This window comes from Danio aesculapii, chromosome 4 (genome assembly GCF_903798145.1).
Source record: "Danio aesculapii chromosome 4, fDanAes4.1, whole genome shotgun sequence".
Taxonomy (NCBI): Eukaryota; Metazoa; Chordata; class Actinopteri; order Cypriniformes; family Danionidae; genus Danio; species Danio aesculapii.
Window position 1 is genome coordinate 18800073 of NC_079438.1, and position 16761 is coordinate 18816833.

General features: G+C 39.5%; 2 protein-coding genes across 2 annotated transcripts in view; both read left to right on the plus strand.

The window, feature by feature from the left end:
• LOC130222020 (gastrula zinc finger protein XlCGF57.1-like) overlaps nucleotides 1-16761 on the plus strand; it is a 752525-nt gene that overhangs the window by 553972 nt on the left and 181792 nt on the right. The window lies entirely within an intron of this gene.
• LOC130222038 (NACHT, LRR and PYD domains-containing protein 12-like) overlaps nucleotides 6979-16761 on the plus strand; it is a 48002-nt gene continuing 38219 nt past the window's right edge. The window contains exons 1-4 of the mRNA XM_056454655.1: nucleotides 6979-7300; nucleotides 7715-9536; nucleotides 10081-10254; nucleotides 10346-10519. Of these exons, the coding sequence (XP_056310630.1) occupies nucleotides 7042-7300; nucleotides 7715-9536; nucleotides 10081-10254; nucleotides 10346-10519 (2429 nt within the window). The 5' untranslated portion in view covers nucleotides 6979-7041. The remainder of the gene's footprint in view (nucleotides 7301-7714; nucleotides 9537-10080; nucleotides 10255-10345; nucleotides 10520-16761) is intronic.

A 16761-nucleotide genomic window follows, 5' to 3' on the forward strand; every position in this document is an offset into this window, starting at 1 on the left:
GAACATGTACAACAGTTATAATGAATTGTTTATGGCTGAAGTGCAATTGAACCGATGGAGAAGCAGCATTAGAGTGGAATAATGATAACGCCCTTTATTTATGCAGTGAACAGTAACAGTAACTTCGTTGTAACCGTACGTTCACACCAAAAGCAGCGAGAGTGTCAAAGTAGCCGGAAGTCATTCATTTTCAATGAGAGCCGGCGGCGAGAAGCAGCACGGCGCATCTTCGCCGGTGTGGGCGTCGAGGAGAATTGAAATCAAGTCAACTTTATGGTAATAGGCTATGATGCGGTTCGGCGGCAAGCAATCAGAATGGAGAAGTCAACCGCTTGAGAAGAGTTCAGAGAACACAGACCTGTGAACTTTGTTTCCGACCTCAATTGTTCCCATGGGTTTGCTTATTGTGGTTGCCGGATTTACAATGTTTTCTTACAGGAACATGCATTAAATAAGTTACTAGCAAGTGATGTGCATTAATGTTTTATATCTTTATCTTTAAAACAGCGGGAATCTCATGCGACAGTACAAAACAGTATTGCTGCTTCAGGATATTTCAGACATTGGATAACCTGAGGATTGTCAAAGACTGATTACACACACTACTTAAGCAGCACACTCACTCATTCCCATAGCCGAGTCTTGTTTACTGTAAGTGACATTTCAACGCTTTGCTTTTGTCTTGTTTTTCCGTGTGTTTACCCTAGCCTTGTAATCTTGTTATCCCTGTCTGCCGCCTGCCTTTCGACCTCTTGCCTGATACTTTGACCACGATTCTGGATTGTCTATTTACATCTGTTTGCACCCGTGTTGACCATTGCTTGCCTGACTGCCGAATAAACCTGCATGTGGATCCTCACCTCAGTTATCTGTGTCACTCCCCGTGTTACAGCTAGACGGCGTCAAACATTCAGCCCAAATGCTCCAGGGAGACCTGAAACATATAAATTTTTCCCTAAGCTATATGACACTTAACCCTTAAAAACACAAACAGCCGCCCGCAGCTAAAAATAAGTATTGTTCTTAAATGTTTAATAACTTTTGATCTGCTGATCTGATCCGTACAATTCAAAGATTGGCATAAAGAAGAGAGTCTCAGTTTTCCATCGACATAACACATTACATTACATTCACTGCTCCGCAGTGTGGTTACGTCATCACATTTTGACAACGCTGATTTCACAACGGAACGCACGTGGCTTGTGTCTCCGAACAAACCAGACATGATGCATTGACTCTCCTCCATGCCCAGATTGGTTCAAACTCAATCTCTCTCAACCAATAAGCATAGGTTTTGCTTTGTGGACCACCAATCAACATGCTTTTGGTGAATTTGAACAACCGGAATTAGAAACAGGCTGTAAATGTACGTGCGGCTGAAAAAACGCAAACAAGCATTTTTGCATGAAATAATAATGAAGGTAATTTCCCTTTAATTATGAGAATAATTTAGCAATGTTGCATATTACTCGGTTATCTTAAGTAAAGGAAACTTTTGTCTTTCAGGACATAAGAGCAAGAAATAAAACATAGAACATAGCCTATATTTCGTTGCGCTCAGCAGCTATCCACTAATAAAGCTCCACATTTATAATTTCATTTTTAAATTTTACCACGTCATATAAAAACCTAAACACTTGTTTGAGGACATAAAACACATTTTTTTACTTGCAGCCTTTCCCAATCTGTTTATAAAGCTGTGCTGTGCAGGACTGGATGACAGAAAAGAATGTAGTTTTTGATTTTACTCAACCAAATAATGCTTTGTTTGCACGATTTTATTAATATCGTCTTATCCAAATACTTTTTTAAATAATATTTCAAAACTTAATTGTTTTTAGTAAATATCTGAAATCTTTTTTATCAGACAGGCATTTGTAAAATAAAAGTTTAAAATGGCTAAAACGGTTTAAATAATTTGTATTGTATATACCTAAATTGTTATAGCTTTTGTTTGTTTTATATTGGTTCAATATTTAATGTGATTTTATTATATCCAATATTTGTAATCCTTTAAATGATTTCAATATAGCTTAGGCTATTTTATCTAGATATGACACTATATTGTGTTTAGCCTACAAAAGTGGACAGGTAATTTGTAAATTTGATGTCTTTCAGTTGTATTTATATTTTTATTATCGTCAAAATAAATAAATAAAAAAAGAAACCCAGCTGCTCGCGGCATCAAAAGAGCTGTCAAGTGAGCGCTCTTTCACCTGGTCTCTCTCTCTCACACACACACATGCATCTAAACACGCACGTTTCATGCACAAACACACCTTTTAAACTTAACAAAAACTCTCGACAACTGTTTCTGGCTGCTGTGTCTTTATTATGGTGTAAAGATTATTATGCGTAATTGAAACATCAAGGAGGACGTTGCAAAGAAATATTACTTATTGAATTAAAACTACTTTATTATTTTATGCAACAGCCTTACATTTAAAAGGGAAACATAAGGGCGATTATAAGCAAAAAAAAAAACCCTAACCTATAAGGGGTTTTATGATGTAGCCGATCTTAAACTGGCCAGCTTTATGTTTTTCTTTCCCTTATTTATTTATTTAGGCTATTTGTTTGGCACATGTACTCGTGTGTGATCTGAAAACTAGTGTATTGGCACACCAACTTTACCAGCCTCAGGCAAATTCCACCTCTCTTGCCACTCTGCCCTGAAGCCCCAGTTGGCCTCTTTGGCCCAAGGTATTTAGCGGGTCGAAAAAGACCACTCGCTGACCCTGAGGAAGCCCCGCTTTGGCCCGATCAGGCCCCGGAAGTGACAGTGGAAACGCGACTGGCCCTGGCACGCTCGCTTTAGGCATTATAGTGGAAACACGGCTATTGGTATTCACTAGCACACTCATTATGTGCGCATCCATCTATCTATCTATCTATCTATCTATCTATTTATCTATCTATCTATCAGCAATGGAGGCTTTTGCTCTGCTTTTAATGTTAGTGTTGAGAGTAACACATTACAAAAGTAAAGCAATTACTGTAATATATTAGTTTTTGCTGTAATGCAGAAAAATATCAGATCACTTTTCCAAGTTTAGTAATATTGTACTTGTTACAGTCTTAGTAACGCACATTACAATGACACACTTTAGCACAAGGTTTAGTGGTGTATTTATATTGTTGTGTCTCTGATGCTAATTATCTAAGGTAACAGAGCAACAGACCAAAAGAGTAAAGTAAAATTAGTTGAGGTGAGCAAGTAGCAGTCCTCTGCCTCACATGACAAACATGTTTACATTTATGTTCAAGTAGTTTAACAAATGTACAAATGATAAAAGTAAAATCAGAAGCATAAAAACAAACTAAAGCAGCCTTTAATGGCTCGTTTCCACTGACTTGTACAGTACGGTATGGTTCGGGTCGGTACGGGTCACCTTTATCAGGCTTGCATTTCCACTACCAAGGGTACCCTTTTGGTGGGCGTGATGTATGACAGAAAGTTTCAGTCGACGTCATTCTCGCTGGAGGAAATGTCTACAATAAAGCTGTACAGGTCACTTACATATCATATGAGAAGCACTTCTCACAAAACAGATGCTTTACACACATAAATACTTGTGTAGAAATGTTTATTACTAACTTTTCTATGAACATGAGTTGATTATAACTGCAGATCAATGACAGTGTGAAACAGCCTACTGTAACGTCTGTAATTATATTAAATAAATGAACATATATGAACACATACAGACCCTTACAGTCTCCGATATGTTACCAACTACAGAAGAACTACACACAGCAGACATTTCATCCTATTTAGGTTCAAAAACAACACAAAATATAGCCTACAGTCAGTAAAAACCTCTTATCTGTTTCTGTAATCTTCAAATCAAATCACTTTTATTGTCACATCATCAGCAGCACATGTGCGGTGATGAGTGAAAAGCTTAGATGCTGGCTCCAGACAGTGCAAAATACAGACAGTGCAAATACAACGACAGTGCAAAATGCAACAACATACAACAGCATACTCCCAAAAAACAAACAGCAATATGTATAATGAATAGGTGTACACATAGCTGTAGGCAGTATTGTTTTAAGTATCAAGGATAGGTTAAAGTGCAGTGCATGCTACATGTTGATGGTGTGCAGTGAAGGGTGTGGAAGAGTTTGTGTAGGGTGTGTTAAGTGTTCATCAGCCTGATAGTCTGAGGGAAGAAACTTTCCTTCCCTCAGACTATCAGGCTGAGCACAGGCTTCAGCAGCACATGTAGCCTTTGTTAGACAGTAATTCCATCATTCCCAGTTCATATTAGTCCAAAAGATAAAGATAATAGTTATACATGGCATTTTGTTCATGTTTGCTGAAAAAATAATGTGCTCCTTTTTTCCAGCTTCTCCTTTGCTTTTTCGCGCTTCACTCTTGCGTTTGTCAGTTTCTGACAGGATCGGGTTTTAAAAGCAAGTCGATATTCAAGCGCAGGTTATTATCATCAGCTCAAGAAGTTTGTTATTTCAGATATAGATGCGCGGCAACGCAAGGAAGAAAGCAAAACCACTCGCACTTCAGACTGCCTCATAAAAAAGGCACAGGGTAGATTCTACTCTACTCCATGGCTTTGTGGCTGTTCATCAAGACGATGACGAGCTTTGTTTGAGCCCAGGTCGACCATGGCTCATTATTATATGTATTTATAATTCCGCTGTAATCTCTCGCTGTGTATTTTAAACATAGCAGGTTTTTTGTTTTCATTCTGGCTTGTTGCGTGAGCGAATGATGTATCTCTGTAAACCAATAACGTTCAGCTGCGCGTGTGGCTCCGCCTTTTGGTACCCTTTCTCGTGTTTGGTACCCTTACGAAAGGGTGCCGAAAAAGGGGTACGGTACAGTTCGGTACGCCTTTTGACAGTGGAAACGGCCAAAAAAGGGGAGGGAGTAAAATAATTTAAACCTTCAAATGAAAAGAAAATTAACAACAGAAACATACACTAATTACCTAAACAACTTTTCAAGCTGTTTGGACAGACATTTGTGTATGTATAGTGTATAGACCATCATATTGAGGTGAGATAAACACACCCGTCCTTTTTTTTTTTCAATTTAACAACATAAAAATGGTGGACCAATTGGAGCGGTTTTTAGATCGAACGCAACTTGACATAGGAGTACGGTTGTGCGTGTCTAGTGTGCCGTGGCTCTAAGCGGATCATCCGGTGCCTCAGTCAAAGTTAATTCAGTGTGCGTGGTGATTAGTCTCGGTGTACAAGCTCAGAACTTTAAACTAGCACACAGTTGGCTGTAAAACTATACAAAGACACAAATGATGTGTACTCTCTGCTTGGTCTGTGTCTGAGTTGTACATGTATGGCTGAATGCTGGTCTTCTCACTCAAGTTGCTTCTGTCTTTCTGCCTGTCTGTTGCCAAACACAGAGCGGGGGAGCTTTTGGCCCTGCCCCCTTGTAACTAATTTTCATGTGAAGCAACACACCCCTAAAACAGCGAGCTTTGGACACCCTCCCAAAATGACACTTTTTAACACATTATAATAAAAAAATCTGAATTGTGTTTTGAACTGAACCTAAACTGGCACACTCAGAAGAACCATAATATTAATATTAAATCATAAAAAAGGGGTAAACTATGTGCCCTCTAAAAAAAAAGTGAGCGATTGGTCCATATTTAAATTTCTGTCCAGAGAGGTCATGTTTTGATCTTCTATTGGTCTCACACATCATGTGATGCAATTTCGCAGGTCAGAGTTCACCAAGTTTGAACTTTCCAATGCAGTGAGCTGTGAAACTTGTCACACGAGCTTGCGTTTCCAGTCTGACACATTTGTGTGTGTATCAATGGAAGTCTATGGGGAGAAAAGTTCAGTGTGACTGCAGCTTAAGTTAGCAGCAGAGTTAAAGTTAATGAGACAACTAAGGGATTAATTAAGTGATGATTGAGCCCTGATTATGAACACCTGCTGCTGATAAGTAGGTAAACTTTCAACATTTTTGACTCAAAAGTTGCAGCCACAATATCGAGTGTTTGGAATAATCAATACATTTCCTCAGTAGGATGAATGTCCACTGGTCAAATTTAAGGCAACTATTTTAATAAGCCTCTTCATATTTCCATTGAATCTCTGTATGACAGTAAAGGGAGTTCCCAGATCAGTCGGAGTTACCAGACTGGTGCTAAAGAGTAGTGTGTTTTAACTTTTTATCTGATTGGCTCTGATGGGTTTTATCCATATTTGCGTCATTGATACTGTGATTGATCTCATAGCCAGGAGAACCCAATTAAACTAGGTCAAGCTGGACTTTTTCCTCTTATCCTGGATTTCTTGATTCAACTTTTGTGCAATAACTCTTTGGTCGGCATCGACACCTAATAAGCCTTTTGTTTTCCATGTTGTTTATTGCTTAATTTTTTATTTGCTCCCATCGTGGTTATCCTTTTATGTTTATTTTTCTGTTTAAGCATTTGTGTACCTCAATCTAAGAAGAGCCTCAGTTGACTGTTTGCTGCTAAGTCAGAATTGTTTGATTTGGATGGCTCAGTGGTACACCTCTCCAGTCACTACACCAGAGTAGGGATGCTCATAATAATCGATTGCCGGTTCAGTTAAACGATTAAAACTTATTATTATTATTTTTTTTAAGCCTGCCTGCATAAATGTGCAACACATATTTGTTAACTTGCATGACGGTAACACATGCAACCACATGTGCCTACAGACATATTTCAGACAAAAACTGGTTTTATTAGTTTCTAAAATGGTTGTGGTTTAACCAGTTGAACATCAAAAAAACACTTCTGTAAGATGATACAGGAAGAGAAGTTACAGAGCTTCTGCTCAAGACACCAGTTAAGTAGAGGAACGATAAACATCTATATTATTCCTGGTTAGTAAGTACAGCTTAAAATAGCGACAATCAATTTTCAAAACACAGCTTTGTATAATGTCAAGTTTCTACTCACAGGTCATTTTCATTATTCAAATAATAAATAAATGCTTAGGTCCATATGTTAATTGTGAAACTAATTCAGATGTTGCTCTTGTCCTGTAGCTGTGAATGGATGAAGCACCATGGCGAATGTTAAACAGCTGCTCAAGAACTCACTGGATGAACTGGTAGAAGATGAACTAAAGGACTTTCAGTGGTATTTAACAAATGACCATAGAGATTTTTCAAAAGCTGAAATGGAGAATGCAGACAGGCGGAAGACAGTGGATAAGATGGTGTCATGTTTTGGACCAGAAAGAGCTGTGAAGATCACAGTGGACACACTAAGAAAAATAAAGCAGAATGACTTGGCTGATCAGATGGAGAATACACATAAGCAAGGTATTGTTTAATTCCTTGTCAAACTTTACAAATGTGATCATTTGACATGTTTTTATCAGTTCAAATATTTCATGTTAAAACCCTGTCCTAGCAATGGTTTTTGAGTCAGATGTATTGTCATAACATGTATTGCACAGCTATTTAACCAGATAAACAGTCTTAAATTCAGCATTGCTATGGACAACAGTGATTGTCAATCATAATGCTAATGCATGTAGTTGGGTGCCTGAATTTCACATTATCAACATTTGTGGGCTTCAGGAAGCTGCATGTCTGGTTGTGCTGAATGTGAATATATTGTTTGTCTTCTTTCATCTAAATTTGTTTAAATTGTTAAATTGCAATTGTTCTTTTTCATAAAGGGAAGCACAGGACATAATCGTGTTTTACAACTTTTCCCTCTCTCTTTTAAAGGTGCAGCTCCAGAGAACTGTAAATCTTCTCCTCTTGATTACACAAACACCAGCCATGAACTAAAGGACAAATTAAAGGAGGAATATGAGCAGATATTAATTGGTAATTCACAGACGGGTTGTCAGAAGTGCCTGGATGATATTTACACTGATCTATATGTGGTGGAGAACGAGATTGGAGGAAGAGAGAATGACCATGAGGTGATACAGATGCAGTTAAAACACAACCAACAGACAGCCAAGGAAAAACCACTCAAGTGTAATGACATGTTTAAAGTTCAGCCTGACAAAGATCGAAAAAACAGAAGAGTCCTGACACTGGGGATCGCAGGAGTGGGAAAGACTGTGTCTGTCAACAAATTCATCCTTGACTGGGCTGAAGGAAAAGACAATCAGGAAATAGTCTTCATATTTCCACTGCCGTTCCGTAGACTGAATCTGATTAAAGAAGAAAAGTACAGTCTCATAGGTCTGCTTAACAAGTACTTCTTTAGTAGACCGGGAGGACTGAGCTCTCTTCCTGAAGAACAAGGTAAGGTCATGTTTATCTTTGACGGACTGGATGAATACCGCTTTCAATTGAACTTTAAGGAGGATGATGGATTTACAGATGTTGATCAGGAAATGACAGTGAGTGAGATAGTAACACATCTCTTAAAGAGACAGCTGCTACGCTCTTCCCTCATCTGGATTACATCCAGACCAGCAGCAGCTAGTCTGATACCCCAAAACTACATTGATCAGGTGACAGAGGTGCGAGGATTCAATGATGAGCAGAAGGAGCAGTACTTCATCAAAAACAGCAGTCCTGGGGTTGCTGGAAACATCATCGGCCACATCAAGAAATCTAGGAGTCTGTATATTATGTGCCACATCCCCGTCTTCTGCTGGATCTCTCTCACTGTTCTTCAGCGTTTGCTGGGTCAAAAGAGCAATGAAAAAACACCCACAACTCTCACAGAGATGTACACCAGCTTCTTACTGTCTCAAAAGCAACAGATGAAAGAAAAATACAGCAATGATACTGAACCAGAAGCCAATGCCTGGTCTTTTGATGACATTGTTCTGAAGCTTGGGGAACTGGCCTTTAAACAGCTGGAGGAAGGACAACTGATTTTCTACAAAACAGATCTGCAGAAGTGTGGCCTAGATGTCAAGGAAGGGTCTGTGTTCTCTGGATTATGCACTCGAATGTTTCAAGAAGAAAACCCTATTTCAGGGGAACAGGTTTACAGTTTTGTACACCTCAGCGTTCAGGAGTTCATTGCTGCTCTCTATGTGTTTTTCACTTACAAAAGCAGGAAAGCAAATCTATTTCTTGATTCAAGGAAAAAGGAACTGACATGGAAACTCTCTACAAAGCCCCTGTTTAAACTTCATAAGGATGCAATCAAGAAGACTTTACAAAGCAAGAACGGACACCTGGACCTTTTCCTTCGGTTCCTGCTGGGTCTCTCTCTGGAGTCTAATCAGAGTAACCTGAAGGAGCTCCTGCCAGGACTTAAACTCAAACCTGAAATCATCAAAGACACAACTGATTATATAAAAAAGAAAATAGAGAAGGAGAATTCAGCAGAAAGGACCATCAACCTCTTCCACTGTCTGAATGAACTGAATGATGACTTTGTGGAGGAACTCCAGAAGAGTCTGAGCTCTGGAAATCTTACAGCTCAGTATCTGTCCTCTGTTCAGTGGTCAGGTCTGGTGTTTGTGCTCCTGATGTCAGACGAGACTCAAGAGAAGTTTGAACTGCAGAAATACAGAAGATCTGATGGAGCACTGAAGATAATGATACCAGTGATCAAAAACACCAGAAGAGCACTGTAAGGGTTTTATGTGTACAATTATGCCCATTTCACACATCAATTTGCAGCACAAAATTGAAATAGCAGTTATGTGAAAATGCTTTCACATAACATATTTATTACTGATCTCCTGCTGTATACAATATCTGTTCTCCTTAGGTTTACTTCATTTTCAGACATTCTTTTCAATACTTTTTTGCACAGTACAATAATATAATCTCTCCTTTCTGTTAACAAATTTAAATGTTTAAATATAGATGGCATGGTGATATCTCTAATCTCTTAACATGAGCTTGGAAAACAGAGATAGGAGTAATGACTTTAAGCTTTTAATAATGATAACTAATGATTAATTATCACACAAAAATGTAAACTGTTAGCTAATAAATACTTTTATGTTTATTTTACAGCCTTGGATTCTCCCTTAAATTCAGTATTTACAGAGTACATATGGTGATTTTTACCTTTGCTTAAACTAAAAGACAACATTCAATTGTTTTTGTCTCTGCTCTGGATTTTCCCTGCTAGATAAACACAAAATAATTATTTCTGTTTTTCACAGCCTACAATGCTGTAATCTTTCTGCTCAGTCTTGTGGGAGTTTGTGGTCAATTCTACAATCCTCAAACTGTGTCCTGATAGAGCTGGACCTGAGTAACAATGACCTGCAGGATTCAGGAGTGAAGCTTCTCTCTGATGGACTGAAGAGTCCAAACTGCAAACTTGAGACACTGAGGTCTCAGTTCAAACACCTGATTGATTGATTTACATTAGGTGAATGACAAAAAAATTACACTGTAAATTTGATTTATGTTCTTATTTCTCAGATTTGTCATGTGTAAACTCACTGCCGAATCTTGTGAGAGTTTGTCTTCAGCTCTACAATCCTCAAACTGTGTCCTGAGAGAGCTGGACCTGAGCAACAATGACCTGCAGGATTCAGGAGTGAAGCTTCTCTCTGATGGTCTGAAGAGTTCAAGCTGTAAACTGGAGACACTGAGGTAAAATAATAAAAAAAGATTTATGTTCTTTGGGATTTTTGCAGCATGTCTTAAAAGAGCTGTTTTGTGCACTCACTTCAAATAATCAAACTATAAACTGAAAAGTCATAATTTTTTAACAAAATCTGGCCTAAACAAAGTTCTACTGTAAGTTTGTTTGGGCATTTCATAACAGCTTTGACCTGCAATTCCTTCCCCCCTGATTCATTTCTCATTGCCAGGTTGTCAAACAGGAAAGAAACATTAACACAACAACACTAGTGACCTGAACACACTAGAGGGTCAGGTAGCAGAGCCAGTACAGAAGCTTCCGCACCTGTATGATCACTCCTAGATTCCACTCACATTTTTTCAATCTTCTTGTTTATCTTATAAATAATTAATCAACAAACATGCATTAAAATTAAGATACAAATTATATAAAATTAAATCCATTGCAAAAACAAGAATTTTCCAACAAAAATGTATGAAGCTGCCAAAATTGTGACACCTATTGCCTTTATTTTCATTTTACTTATTTTTTATTTGGTGTAGTGCTGTGACATGTTTACCATGATTTCAAGACGTTCACAATAGGGTTGGGCCAATAGACAATGCCATCGCCGATGGCCGACAAACTTCAAGATGCTGAGCCGGCATCACGATCCATCGCCCCGCCCCACATTTAAATTGATATTTAACTTATTATTTGCATGTCATCATCATGAGCTGTGTTAAATTTTACATATAGCTGATGCTTGCACGGCTGACAGCATCGTGAGGATTAAATGAAGGATTATACAGTACCTCTCGCGCTTAAAATGTGTAGATTCAGTGGCAAACACTGTTACCTACAAACCCCGTCCCACAGACTTTACAGTGAATGGCTTTAGTTATTTTCATAGCGGACTTGAAGCCACTGGAAGTCTTTTATCCACTCTTGGAAAAGTGCAAATGGTGGATTACCATTCAGCACATGATCACTAATAAGATGTGCCATTATTAGTAACTGTAGGTGTTTTCTAAAACAAAATCTGTCAGTGTTTTTTTCATTCTCTCATCTTCAGCGCTTCACGTTTTCGCTGTTGTAGCTCCTGTCATCTGAAGGCAGAAGGCATTGGCTGAGTGATTGACAGCTGATATTAACCAATCATTCACGTTCAGTTTTAGAGCAGTGGGCCAATAAAATGAGCAAAAAGGCGGGGCAAGCATTGCGGGCTTTTTTTTACTTCAGCAAGTTCCCATAACAACTGTTTTAATATGTTCCTGAGTGCTGCGTTTGGCGTTTTTAGGTGCAAAGATGCATTCTGCATAATTGTCTTTTAAATCAAATTTGAAATGTTGAACAGTGAAAATGTATGCATTTGCCCAAATGCTTCCAAATATATTTTAAAGTTGCATAGATAAAATTTTGGGCAAATATGCGACAAAAATGGCCGAGCCCTAGTAGGGCTGAGCGATATATCGGCTTCTGGGGATATATCGATATGATTCCCCAATGCGATGTGGTATTATCCAATATCGTTCATGTCGATATGGTTTGAGGCCACACGTGCGCATTCTGCAGGAAACAGACCACTCCAAGGCAACAGCACGCGAGCTCCGCCTGCACAAATGACATTAAGAACGAACTTAGAAGCCTTGTCAAGTTGACAAGCAGCACCTGAATGTGTTTAAAAGAAATAAGAATGCCAAAATAGGAGGAATTTATACCGCATTTCGAAAGTGAAACCACCTCATATTCACTGATTGTAAGTTCAGTATTTATTACACGACGGTCTCTTTACATTTACGTTATAACAGATTTAGCTCTGCGTTCTGCTCTGTTATAATGACTGTTTACATTTATATGCTTAACCAGCATTTCATCACAGTATTCTGAAACAATTTCTATACTTCTCATTTCTAAAGTCTATTCGTCTCCTTATTTAATATTCAGTAAAATAGGTTTAGTCAAAACAAAACAAAAGAAAAAGTGTAGGGTTTTTTACATGATGTGAAAGACTTCTCTTTAGATATCTTCGATATGTGCACTGTTTAATAATTTTGCACAAGACATACATGAAAATGTGTAACTAAAAACATACACAGCTGATTAAATTGTTGTTTGTAAATCACACAACTGTGGTATACATGATTACTTATAAAAACACTGTAATTGTGACATAAAATACTGTATGTTTCATATTTACATTCAATGTGGTTCTTTTCTATCCTACAATATTTTTTGTTGTGTTACTAGTGTTGCTTTTTTGCTCTGACAATGTAGCTGTTTTCTATGGCTCTGTTTACTTTGTTATTTGTTAACAGCACAGTAGAGCTGAGTATAGTGTTAAGCAGGAAAAATAACCTGTACTGTATTTATTTATCAGAGATTTTGTTTATAATTTGAAATGTGCAACAGTTTTAAGCAGGAGAAAAACCTGTACTGTATTTTATTTATCAAAGATTTTGTGCAGCTGTTTATATGTAAACATAGAGGGAAACCCCTGTGTTTGAATTATATTTTGCTCAAAAAATGTTTAATAACGTTTTAAAAAAGGCTTTAACTCTCAATTGACCATTTATGGGAAAATACCGGATAGATATCGTATACCGTTATTCCTCCTAAAAATACTGGGATATGATATTTTGCCCACATCGCCCATCCCTAAGCCCTAGCATCTTTACTTGTTATTATTTCCTCATAATAATAATAAAATAAGGAAGTTATCATCAATCACAATACAAATTTCAGTGAACTCCAAACGAAGTCTCCTCCACCCGCTGTGGGAAAAGCCATTAGAATGACACAGATCACTGTACCTATTCATGCCAGAGTCCCGCGGTAAATTGACAGGTGGTAATTTGTGTGTAACTTTTATGGTTTGGTTATGGGTAAAGCAAAGACCATGTGGGTTAGGTAGTGAAAATGGTTAGCTACAATTAATTAATTCGTTATGAATTAATTGATATTTAAAAACCCCAATCCCTGCCTACGTGATGTTTCATATTAGACATCATACGATGCCAAATTGGTCAACATCGCCCTACCCTAGTTCACAACCAGCAAGTTAAAACATAAATATAAATCTAATATTTAAAGAAAAACAGCTACACCACTGTTCCTCTCTCTCATCTGTCATCATCGTAGTGTTGTGCAGCGTGACACATTTACCGCTTCTTTTTGCTCTCAGACAAAGAATGAAATGTAACTTTAAGGGACCTTCACTCACTCACTCAATTTCCGTTAGCTTGTTCCCTCATTTATCATTGGTCACCACAGCAGAATGAACCACCAATTACTCTGGCACATGTTTTATATGGCAGATTCCCTTCCAGCTGCAACCCAGCACTGACAGTACAACCTTCAGTGCTGGAAAACACCCACACACTCAGAGGAAATTAATAAATGAATGAGATGTTTATTCATTTTTATGGTAATTTATGCATGTTTATGCAAATTCATTAACTGTCATTGGCTCAGTTATGTCATTTTTGTCACAAAGTCTATAGACTGGATCCAATTGCAAATAAAAGTTTATTTGACAAGTTCAAAGAACAAATCAACAGGAAGCAGATAGCCAGAAGCCAGGCGATGGCAGCGTACAAATCTCACAAAAATCAGCACTCGACCGCAGGGCGAGACCTGGGAAAACAGGACAAACACATGAACGGACTGAATGCTAAAGACTGGCTAACAAAGTCCTTAAATAGCCAATCGTAACAGGTCTCAGCTGTAGCTGATATGAATCCACTCAACGAACATAACAAAAGAGATTGAGAGCACAGATTCATGAATCGTGACAGTACCCCTCCTCCTAGGAGCATCTCTTGACGCTCTCAGGGGAGCTTACCTGGTGATTGTAATCATCAATAAGAGAGTGATCCAGTATGTCTCTCGCAGGTACCCAACATCTCAGTCCACCAAGTACTGGAATCCGCGTCCCCCTCCTTCTCGAGTCCAGTATACGATTGACCGAATAAACAGTTTCCCCATCTACGAGACGAACCGGGGGTGGGGGGTTGGCGGGGTCCGGGGTAGGCGGGTTAATGGCCGTATGAAAAACAGGCTTTAATTTAGAAACATGGAAAACGGGATGTATTCTCCTGTACGCCAGAGGGAGTTTAAGGCGGACTGCCACTGGACTAATGATCTTAGTGACAGAAAACGGGCCGATAAATTTAGTAGCGAGCTTATTACAAACGGTACAGAGGGGAATGTTCTTGGATGAAAGCCACACTTTTTGACCGACAATGTAACCGGAAGGCTTAGACCGGTGCCGATCGGCTTTAGCCTTGGTGCGAATACCCACTTGGAGAAGAGTCAGTCTGGCCCGTCTCCAAGTGCGTTGGCACCTCTGGACAAAGGCGTGAGCAGAGGGAACCACGACTTCAGATTCCAGACTGGGAAAAACAGGTGGCTGCTACTCTAAACTACACTCAAACGGAGATAGGCCCGTAGCAGATACTGGCAACGAGTTATGTGCATACTCAACCCAAGAGAGTTGCTGGCTCCAGGAGGAAGGATTCTGAGAGAGCAAACATCGTAATGTACGTTCCAAATCTTGGTTGGCTCTTTCCGTTTGACCATTACTCTGAGGATGGAAACCAGAAGAAAGAATAACCGTGGCCCCCAACAAATGACAGAACTCTCTCCAGAATTTAGAGATAAACTGGGGTCCCCTGTCAGAAACCACAATCTTTCGGGAGGCCATGAATGCGAAAGACATGGTCGATGACAGCAAAATGTGCTGCTTTCGAGAACCTGTCCACTAGAGTCAAAATAACCGTATTACCACTGGAGGGCGGGAGTCCAGTGACAAAATCTAGCGCTTTGTGGGACCAGGGTCTCGAGGGCACTGACAGCGGTTGAAGGAGCCCAGCGCAAACCGAACGAGCCAAAACAAAATCACGAACATCACGAGCCATAAGTGGCCACCAGAATCCTTGTTTAATGAGGGATATAGTACGATTCAAACCTGGGTGACATGCTAATCTGGAAGAATGACCCCACCGGATAACGTTGAACCGTAAAAACTCTGGCACGAATAACCGACCCGATGGAAACTCGGACGGAGGCGTTACCCCTTCAAGAGCAGTGCGAACTCCTGACTCGATCTCCCAAGAAACAGCAGAGATGACCATTCTGCTGGGAATGATGGACTCGGGAGTCGGCATGCGCTCAGAATGGTCAAAAATGCGAAAGAGCGCATCAGGCTTTATGTTTTTAGAGCCTGGTCGGTACGAAATCGAAAACTCAAAACGACTGAAAAATAGTGCCCACCGAGCCTGCCAAGAGTTTAATCTTTTAGTCGTTTTAATATACTCCAAATTCTTGCAATCGGTCCAAACTATGAAGGGAACCCCCGATCCCTCTAACCAATGTCGCCACTCTTCCAGTGCCAGTTTGACCGCCAGCAACTCTCGATTGCCAATATCATAATTACGTTCAGCGTTAGTGAGACGATGAGAAAAATACGCGCAGGGATGTACCTTGTTGTCCGAGGAAGAGCGCAGTTTGGAAAATGACGCTTGAGCAGCACTAGACCACCTGAACGGTGTTTTAGCGGAGGTTAAGGCGGTCAGAGGTGCGGGCAGTTGGCTGAAATTGCTAATGAAACGCCGGTAAAAATTAGCAAAGCCCAGAAACTTCTGCAGGGCCTTGCGGGAATCTGGGGTTGGCCAATTTACCACAGCCTGGGTCTTCTCTGGATCCATGCGCATTCCCTCGACCGACACAATATGCCTTAGGAAAGGAACAGACTGTGCATGAAAGACGCATTTCTCTGCCTTGACATAAAGACCATTCTCTAGCAACCTCTGAAGCACCCGCCTGACGTGTTGCACATGTTCCTAAAGAGAAGAAGAAAATATCAGTATGTCATCCAGGTAGACATAAATAAACGGAGACGTACCTGGCAATAACTCTATGGCACAGTCATAGGGACGATGAGGAGGTAAAGAAGCAGCTCGAGACTTACTGAACACTCTCTTCAGGTCCGAGTACTCAGGTGGCACGTTACATAAATCCATTCTCTCATCCTGCAAAACAGGACGAGAAACGTTAGAAGAGGCAGACAAAAGACAAGACGAATGACAACACTCACTCCAAGAGTTATTCTTCCAGTCAATATACGGATTGTGAAGCATCAACCAGGGATGTCCAAGAACCACAGGAGTGACGGGATTCTGTGAGAAAAAAAACTAATATTTTCAAAATGATTACCCGATGTAATGAGTCTGTAGAGTAGTAAATGGAAGAAAGGGGTGCACCACTGAGG